Source organism: Suncus etruscus, chromosome 5 (genome assembly GCF_024139225.1).
Source record: "Suncus etruscus isolate mSunEtr1 chromosome 5, mSunEtr1.pri.cur, whole genome shotgun sequence".
NCBI lineage: Eukaryota > Metazoa > Chordata > Mammalia > Eulipotyphla > Soricidae > Suncus > Suncus etruscus.
In genome coordinates this window covers 94523512-94533081 of record NC_064852.1, presented here as the reverse complement: position 1 = coordinate 94533081, position 9570 = coordinate 94523512, and the positions used below count along the sequence as shown (strand labels likewise).

The window sequence follows — 9570 nt, the reverse complement described above, 5'->3', positions numbered from 1 at the left end:
CGGTTTCCCAGTGCGGGGAGCCGAGAGCGCCGCTTCCCCTTTCCATTTTTCATCGGCGCGTTGGGGAGCGCAGTGGGGCGCAGGGGGGGAGCGTGTCTGCGGGGCGGCGGGTTGATCACAGGGCTCCGCGTCGCCCGTCGGCCCGCGAGACGGTGAGAAAGGCTGGTCTGCCCGGCGCCCCCGGCGGGGCTGGAGCCGGCCCCCGCCTCCCGCAGCCCGCCTTTGTTTCTCCCCGCGCGCCCCTCCTCCCCGCCGCCGAGCCCCGCCGCATCCTCCAGCTCCTGGTGCCCTTCTCGGTGCCTGCGGAAACACCCCCTTCCCCTGGCCCCTGCGCCCTCCTGCCCTGGGCTTCGCGGAATGGGTTTCGCGAGGAAAAGGCTCGCCTTGGCCCGGCCCGACCCCGCCGTCGCCGGGTGCCAGGCTCGGTGACTCCGGCAAGTCTGTGGGGCCGCGGCCCACCCTGGAGCTGGGGCCGCCCGCCCTCCCGGCTCCCAGGCTCGCTCATGCCAAGGCCTGTTGCGCGATTCCAACTTGGGCTGACATTCCCTGCCCCGGGCGCTCCGGCGTAGGCCTCTTAATCATCTTGTCTGCTGCAGCTCCTCGACACCAGCCAATTTACTGCCCCGTCTCTCCTCGCTGGTTTCAGGAGGGGGGAAGGGAGGGTGAGCAGAAGGGGGGAGGGCACCGGGAACCGCAGAAGAAAGACTGGCACCAGCTACTGGCCCTCAAAGAAAACCACGGAATTTGGAGCTGGGGGTGGGGTGGAGTGGGGGGGGGGGGAGAGGCGGCAATATGGAGGGTCTGCATAAGGGAGCCAGAATCTTGCAGTCGATGGACGGAAGCCCAGGCCTCTGTGGATGGGGAAAACAATGCATCGTTGCAGACTGGCTGGACTCTATCTTGTGACCCCATCTCTCCCGGATCAGACTTTGTTGTTGTAAACTAGACTGGATGCACACCCCCAAATACTCTCTCTGCTCAGACAGGTCAGAATTCTCCAGGTGCTGTCACTGAGCCTATAGATTCAGGCTCAATTCTATTCTTTGTCAGAGGCCAGTAGAACACACTACGCACAAGGATGGCCCGAGTCACTCTTCTAGAGGAGTGGATGCTCGCATCTGGCCAGCTGGGCTGCTGCCCACTTCTGGTCAGTAGATGTTGATTCTTTCCTAGGAGATGGACCAGGTTCTGTCTCCCCTCCCAGGTTCTGGACCAGGTTCTGGAAAATGGGGTTGGAGCTCTCCCACAAAAGGAAAGATGCTCTTCCTTCCACACAAGGAAAGGTCTCTGGTTAACTGTGGGCCTCATCACAGTATGTGTGTGTGGGAGGGTAAAGGCCATCTATTATCTATTTGAGAACATTGGAGCACAATGGTCTACTACTACTCACATTTATGTAATCTTTAGCTTGTGCCAGATACTATGTCACATCAGTGCCTCAGTAAGTATTCCTAAGCCTGAGAAGGCTGTTTTTATTTCACCCATCTTATAAACTGCAAACCAGCATAGAAAGGTTAAATGAGTAGACCAAAGCCACACAGTCTGAGTGAGCTAGGAAGCTTCCAACTTCACGGGTTCCAGCACATTAAAGGAAGGGGCTTTGGGGGTAAGAAAGCACAGTAGGAAGGTCACTTGCCTTGCACTTAGCAGACCTAGGTTTGAATCCAGGCTTTCTGTATGTATGGTTCCTCCCCATAATCCCAGTACTGACAGGAGCAGTTTTTGAGTGTAGAACCAAGAGTAACCCCTGAGCATCACTGGGTGTGCCCCACAAACAAAACAATACAAATAAATAAACCCAAAGAATGGAAAGAGATTTTTGGTTCAGACTTTGATTACCCACCAACCTTTGCAAGGGGTGCCAGAAAACAGGCTCAGCTCCATAGCTGGAAACGGGACCTAAGGTGGAGAGCAGAACAGAGTGAGAAGCCATGGTTCCCCGTGAAGACATGAGAGAGTGCCTTCTGGCAGCACTGTGCAGATGTGTGCATGTGGGTGTCTTTAGGTGAGTAAGCATTTGTGTTTTGTGTGTGTGTGATTTGTGAGAGGGATTCTTCTTGCCCAAGTCAGACTGAATGTAGGAGTGTAAGTGTAGGACACGTGTGATTGTGGAATGGGTGCGTTACTGTGTGAACATAGAAAAATGGGGTGAGTGTGACGGTACAGGGTACAGATGACTCTGAGGGTCACAGAGTGGTTCATGCATGTGCAGCCCTGTGCACCGGTGTCACCCAGCATTTCTGAGCAGCAACCCCAATCCCCAGAGGATGACTCACAGAGTACCAGACTCAGACAAGCCCTAAAGCACCAAGGGGCCAACGGGGAGGAGGAGGGTCAGAGCCCGAGCAGTGGTGGAGCGGCAGGTTCGAAAGTCAGGTCCAGCATGGGGCGGCACCGCTGGCTTGGACCGCTGACAGTTCTGGCGAGGGGGGTGGTGACGCCAGAACCTGCTTGGGCGGGTGGAGGCTGTAGTCGCAGGGCGTGGTGTGACTCACCGCTCTGAGAGCTGGCCAGCACCGAGTTGGACAGAGCAGGAACCCTTGGGGCGTCCCGGTGTGGTGCCCAGCAAGCCTGTCCTCTCTTGTGCAGCCTTCGAAGGATGTAAAAGTGACTCCTACGGATCAGGTCCCCAGCCAGGGCAGCCACCAAGGAAAGAGCGCACACATCCAATGAAAACAATAATTTATTTAAATAATCTCTTCATATTGTAAAATCAACATTAAGAGCATGTCGTTTTCATAATAAATAACCCCAAAATACCTTTCATTTCAAGAACAAAGACTTCAGGATAAGATAAAACAAATCCAAATCAGTAGCTTAGTTTAACTAAGAAAAAAAGAATTTTTTAAACGGGAAAATAAAACAGAGGGATTGCTGAGGTCACTGCTGAAGCGCAGTTTTCACAAGTGGGTGGGGTGGGGGTTTACAAAAAATGTCAAAAAAAGGTGAATATTTTTATACAAATAAATCAGTGGGAAAATCTGCACGACACCTTTATTTACAAACTCTAGGTCGAGGTCCAGGCTAATAATCCTGAAATAGGTTTTTAAAAAAGATAATTTAAACACTTTTTTTTTTGCAGTGTCCACATATTAAAAAATCATTTTCCCCCAACATCAAAATGAGGTCATCCGCAAAGGCACCTAAACTTTTAAAAAAATAAAAATAAAAAAACTTCACTGGTGATGGAGGAGAAGAGCTAAGGGGTTTGTTCCTGGGGGGCGGGAGGGGGGCCGAGCTAAGGCTGGGACGGACCGAAGGGCTGCGGACCCGAGTGCAGAGACAAAGCGGCAGGCCAGGCCGGTGGGGCCAGGGGGCGCGCGGGCGCGGGCAGGGCCCAGGAGGTCAGGAGCCCCAGCGGTCTCGAACTGAGCCTGGGGGCGCGAGAGGAGAAAGGGGCCTCTGAGCACCCGGGAAGCCTGGAGGGCGGGGGAGGCTTCCTGCACCAGGACGCGACTCGCAGCCCAGGGCTAAGAAGGCGCCGGCCGGGCTCGCCAGGCGGGACGGGGCGGGGCGGGGCGGGGAGGGCGGCCCCGGCGCCTCTCCCAGGAGCCGGAACCCGGCTCAGGTCCGTCGCGAAGTGGCCGCGCAAGGGTGCGCGGGACCTGGGAGCCCGAGATCTCCATCCCGGAGCCGCCTCCTCCAGGACATTTAGGGAGGCGCCTGCACGGGCCCGTAGGGGGATCCCTAGGCTGGGGCGGGCTGCAGGGTTGGTGGAGCGCCGAGATCGCTGTTCGGTTCTCTTCTCCAGTCTCTGTGCAATGCTCCCGAGCTTAGAAAATCGTCCCCGCGCTCACCGGGGCGCTCCCGCCGCCGCCGTGGTGGTGATGGTGGTGGTGGTGATGGTGCGGCTGCGGGGTCTGCGTTGGGTGCAGCAGCGGCGCGGCCGCCTGTAGGTGCGAGGCGGAGCCCGAGGCCTGGTGGTACCAGGGGTAGTTGCCCAGGAAAGCCGAGGCCGCGCTGCTGGGGCTGGAACCCGAGCTGCCCGCGCCGCTGCCGCCGCTGCCTGGGCCGCCGCCGCCACCCATCCTTGGCGGGGCGCTGAAGTCCCAGTTAGCGGGCGCCGAGACGGGCGGCGAAGCGCAAGGGGGCGAGGCGCTAGCCCCGGGGTGCTGCTCCGTGGGGATCTCCCCGCTTTTCCACATCTTCTTGAACTTGGATCGGCGGTTCTGAAACCAGATTTTGACCTGCGTGGAAAAGGGACCCAAGTATTAGTGGAGGCACTTGGCAGCGGCCGGGGGTGGGGGGGGGGACGCGGGTAGAGCGCGCAGCTGGAAGTGGGTACTGAGCCCCCAGTAGGCAGGCGCAGCTTAGCCGAACGCGTGCGGTGGCCTCGGACGCTCCTGGCTTCTAGCTTGCATGGGTGTGTGTGTGTGTGTGGGGGGGAATCTCAGCAAGCCAGAGGCCCCCCACTATGCGCGCGCTCCGAGCTGACCGCCGCCCGAGGGGCTTCCGAGCGCCTCTGACTTTACCCGCGTACTCAGAAGCGCGTGAAAAGTCAGAACCGGGTGCCAGCCCGACCTCGGCCATTCCCGAGCTCATTCCTAAAGGGTTTCAGCAGATATTTAAGCCGCCTGACACCGGTCTCCGTAGCCTTACAATTACTTTGATTCTCTCCCCGCTTTAGGGATATAGCCAGGAATTCGCCTCCTTCCAGGCCATCCCAGGCAAGCAACCTGGTGGTGAAGTCCCCACCCTCACCCCCACCATCACACCTGACCCCACCCCAGCCCTCCAGACACCGATTGGCCTAACCTGAGTCTGGGTAAGACCTAGAGACGCCGCCAACTCGGCTCTCTCGGGTAGAGCTAAGTATTGAGTCTTCTGGAAGCGCCGCTGCAGAGCCGCCAGCTGGAAACTGGAGTAGATGGTGCGGGGTTTCCGGACTTTCTTTGGTTTCCCGTTCACGATCCGGATTTCAGGCTCTAGCTCCTCTTTCTCTGTAAAGACACGCGACGGTGAACACCGTGCAAGCAGGAGGAACCCCTCAAGGGATACCCCCTTCAGCATCGGGAGGACCAGGTGAAGGAAAGACAGGGCCAGGAGCAGGAGGAGGCGGGTCCTCATGGGCACCGCAGGGGCACAGCGTTGCCACGAGCGCATCCCACACCCCACGCCACCAAATCCTGGAACTGAGCGGTGCTGCAAATCAGGGGAGAAGACACGCGCCCAGGGGAGTTTGGAAAGGAGAGAGGGCAGGTGGCACGGACGCGCGGTTGCCGGGAGGTCAACCGGTGCCACCCGAGGCGCACCGGTGGTTGGTGGTCGTCCCCGGCGACTCTGGGCAAGCAGACTTGGAAGAGGCGGAGGGGAAAGGGTGCGTGGCAGACGGGCGGGCGGGGAGCGAAAGGCCGTCCAGAAGCTCCGGACGCGTGCATCCCCATCCCCGCCCCACGCGTCTCTTATCCCACCCCTCCCCGTAACCAGAGCCGACTTGGCACTCGGGACGCGACGCGCGCGCGCGCTGCCTACCGGGCTCGTTGTGGGCCGGGGACGGGCTGGTTCCGTAGGGCGCGTAGGAGGTGTAGGCGGCCGTGTAGCCCAGGTCGTAGCCGCTCTTGGCGGAGTAGGGCACGCTGTTGAGGCCGCCGGGGTGGTACTGGTAGGAACCCATGTGCGCGTAGGGCGAACCCCCTCCGCCACCGCCGCCGCCGCCGCCGCCGCCCGCCGGGTGCTGCTGCTGCTGCTGGTTGGTGTAGTAGCTGCTGTCGGTAGCGGTGGACACGGGCAAGGTGGGCGACTCCTGCGGCTTGTGGAGGCTGCTGCCGCCGTTGCTGCCACCCGGGCCAGCGCCGCCGCCGCTCGGGGGCTGCGGGTGCTGGTGGTACGTGCTGGAGGCCGTGATCTGGGTCGAGTGCATGTCGGCCACCAGACTGTCAAAGACTCCAGTCATCCTGGCCGGGAGGGACGGAAAGAGCCCGGGGTGGCAGGGGCGCGAGTGGGGAGAAAGCGAGGCGCCTCCTCCGACTCTCCCCGTTCCCTTCCAGCAGCCAATGTAATTACGGGGAGTTAAGGGATAGGGGGGGCGGGAGGAATAAAAAAGGAATCAAGAAATGTGGCCAGGGTCTGGGCAACTCCTCCTCCGGGGGAGGCGATCACCACCGGGCACCGCTCAGGACGACGGCTGTCCCGGGCCGCATCTTCTCTCCGCCTCCGGGCCCTGCTCGGCTCGCCGTCCGTCCGCCCAGGGCAGTGCGGGCTCCGGCGGGGGGCGGGCAGTTAGAGGGGGCGGCAAGGGTTGGCGGGGCCGGGCCGGGCCGGGCCGGGCGCGGGGAGGGAGGCGGGAATGAGCCCAGGCGAGAAGCTTTACGATTGTCTGCGGGGCGGGCTCGGGAAGGGCGGGTATTTAATGCCCATCACGTGAGCGCCGGCCACGTCACCTAGCAACAGCCAATGGGGAGTGCCGTGAAGAGGAGGGACGGTGTCACCGGGTAGGCGGGGCGGCGGCGGTCGCTTCTGCAGACTGGTTGCTGCAAGAAAAAAAAAATAATAATAAAAAATAAAATAAGAGATGGTGTCTGGCCGTGGGTTTCGGGGGGAGCAGGGGAGTTGTAGTGCATCGGGGTGGCTGGTGGCCAGGTTGGCATTTCAGTACCTACCCATGGTTTCCACCCCCCTTCCATCCGCTAGGAAAAGGCTCTTGCCATCCAGTTGAAGTGCCAACCTGTGATTTGTACCTTGGTATCCGAGGTCAGCTTTGAACTATTAAGCCCCACTAAAGTGGTGGTGGCTGGGAGCTCTAGCACGGCTGGCTTTCCACGCCTTGCCTGACACCTACTCCTGCAGCCAGCCACAGGCACTAGACATTCATTGATTTAAATGATGCATAAACCACAATATAATAATAATTCATGCTTCCTAACCAAACCCACGGGTATATTAGGGCAATTAATTAGGGCATATTGAAACGGTTTCCCACTGCTGCTTGAAAAGCTATATAAATTCCCAGGTAGGATGGATGAGTGATATATTTGAAAACATGCCCCGCTGGACTCTCCAGGCTGCGGAACCACTAGAAATGTTCGTTGTAGATTCTGACTGACCCATACAGATGTCTGAGGTGGAAAAGCCAGAACAGACCAGCCAGGGGTCTTCCTGAGTGAACTTGAATCTAAATTTGATATTTTTACCAAGGGGGAAAGTGGATGATACCTAAATGAGAGTGTCGTCTCGATCCTACTACAGGTCCTAGTAAACTTTGGAAACAATGGAAAAAAGGGAGATGGATTTTACACGAAAATGAAACACAAAGCGCTGTAATTTTCACACGTTTGCATGCTAGAACTCTGTTCTGTCCTAGTATTACAATTTTATTTTCTCTCTTCTTGATCTTATTTATTCTTTTTTTCTTATTTATTCTTATTTATTTGTTTTATTTTGGGTCACACCGGTGGTGCTCAGGGAGCACCCCTGGCTCTGCACTCGAATTAATTGCTGGCGGTGCTGGGGGACCATATGGGTTGCCGGGCATCGAACCCATGTCGGCTGTGGGCAAGGTAAGGTCCCTACTCGCTCTACTATCGCTCCGGTCTCTCTTTTCTTTTCTCTCAAGCTTAGGCAGAGAATTTATCTATCTTTGATTCCTTTTTTTTGTTGTTCTTGTTTTTTTTATTTTTTTATTATTTTTTTATTTTTTTATTTTTGGCCACACCCAGCGGTTACACACCAGTAACTCAGGGGTTACTCCTGGCCATCTGCTTAGAAATCGCTCCTGGCAGGCACGGGGGACCATATGGGACACCGGGATTCGAACCAACCACCTTTGGTCCTGAATCGGCTGCTTGCAAGGCAAACGCCGCTGTGCTATCTCTCCGGCCCCTATCTTTGATTTCTTGCTAGGCTGGAGTTGCGGGACCCTCGCCTTCAGTCCTCCAAACCTGCAGTTCCCGAGGCAGTGCCTGCCTTGTGGCGCCACCTGGTGGAAGTGCACGCAGTTGCGGCGGGCCCCCGTAGACGGCTTAATCACGGGGAGGCGCCAGCCTGTGAAACCCCCCAAAAGAACAAAATAGTAATTAAAAGCCACAAAATTGTGCTAGTGCGCGCCATCTAAAGCACCCCTGCCTAAAGACATAACATGTCGCTTGGAGAACTTGTTACAACAACTGCCTAATGGAAAACAAGTTGATACTGAGAAAAATATGATCTTTGGTCTTCTTCCCTAGAAAAAAGCAAGTGTGTAATTAAAACTCTAGCATCCACACAGCTCCCCCTCTGCAATCCGCTTTCAAATCTTCCCCGGATTTCATTTCCAACCTTCGTTTTGGTGAAAGATGGCCTCTGGATGGAGAAAGGGGAGCTTGTTAGAAAGAAAGGCCTTTCTAACAAGGTCTGGGAGGGGCTGGGGGGCTGCCTTATTTCCTCTCTGCCTGCTGTTTTCTTAGTTATACAATTAAATTTTTGATATTAAACTCAAGCTTGCCGCTGGTATCGTAGTAAATTCAGTTCCCAACTCTTTCTGTCACCAAGGTGACAGAATAGTGGCAGAAAATACAATATAAATAAGTGATCTAATCGCACAGTCTTGCCTACTCTCTCCTTTGTTTCCACCCCCAAGCATGTCCTCCAGACGTCTTTTCACCGTGCCAAGTGTGTGGTGTTGGTTATCTGTGAGAACCTCTCTGTAGAGTCTGCAGTCCAGGTCAGCTGAGCACTGGAAAATGGCAGCTTCGTGGAAGGAAATATGACCAGAGTTCCCCTTTGACTGGAAAACAAGGGACTTTGTGTGTGTATGTGTGTGGGAGAAAAGACCAGAGGCAATGTGCAAGGAGAGGCGGAGAAAGGGAGGGCAGCAGGAAGGCTCAGAACTCACTGTTTAGAGCCTCAAGAAAGACAGAGATGTTGATTTGGATCACACAGACAAAATCTGGGTTTCTCCCAATTATCTGATGACCTCCCCATATTACCCTATGACTTCCTCACTTAGCCAAGGTCAGGGAGAAAGCTAAAGCCACAGAGTATTAGCACAGACTGTTGGTGAGTAGCTCTGGGTAAAGGGGGACCCCCGTGGGCCACTCTGGGGGGGAATAATGGTGCCTCCTGACACCTAACATTCCTCTTTCCCCTCAGGGCATTTCCCTTAGATCATCCTCCTCTCATTCCCAGACTTCAGTTTTCTCTGCCACCCTTCTCTCTGACTATTCAGGGACCCAAAGAGTCTGGATAAGGGGGGAGGCTTAGCCTTGCTTATTCTAGTCCCCTTGGGCACATTTTTCTTTCAGATTCTAAGTCCACCAGGCATTATAGTTGCCCTCCCCACCCTCCAGAAGGAACCTATCAACACTTCCAGAATGAGAGATGAGGCACCCCCAAAGTCACATGTTAGAGTGACAGTCACAAGTTCTTGCCCCATACAACACAGGTCTGTGTGCCTCTGGCAGTCTTATGGCCCAGACGGCCTTTCAGAGCTTCCCAGCTGAGCTCTGTTGGACTGTTGGGTGTTCTACATGGCATAGGAACTTACCTTCAGGGTGGGGAGGGGGGAGAGGAACCCTTTGTACTGGGGAGCAAAGTTCCCTGTTCTCTCCATCCAGTCTGCACTCCCTCAACCCTCCTGTGCCCACTCAGCACCCC

General features: G+C 56.2%; 1 protein-coding gene across 1 annotated transcript; it reads right to left on the bottom strand.

Moving 5' to 3' along the window:
* Positions 1-3773: 3773 nt before the first annotated feature.
* Positions 3774-5893, bottom strand: DLX2 (distal-less homeobox 2). Its single transcript, XM_049773488.1, has 3 exons — positions 5473-5893; positions 4756-4940; positions 3774-4187 (listed from the first exon to the last, which is right to left on the bottom strand). Exons 1-3 carry the CDS (start codon positions 5891-5893, stop codon positions 3774-3776), a joined length of 1020 nt encoding a protein of 339 aa, XP_049629445.1.
* Between the last annotated feature and the right edge of the window lie 3677 nt (positions 5894-9570).

What these genes read in the sequence shown, in the direction of transcription:
- DLX2 (XM_049773488.1), bottom strand. Translation starts at nt 5,893, where the DNA reads ATGACTGGAGTCTTTGACAGTCTGGTGGCCGACATGCACTCGACCCAG. An exon ending in CCCGGCCCACAACGAGCCCG is followed by an intron (nt 4,941 to 5,472) that starts GTAGGCAGCGCG and finishes GTGTCTTTACAG; the next exon opens with AGAAAGAGGAGCTAGAGCCT. An exon ending in TAGGTCTTACCCAGACTCAG is followed by an intron (nt 4,188 to 4,755) that starts GTTAGGCCAATC and finishes TTTTCCACGCAG; the next exon opens with GTCAAAATCTGGTTTCAGAA.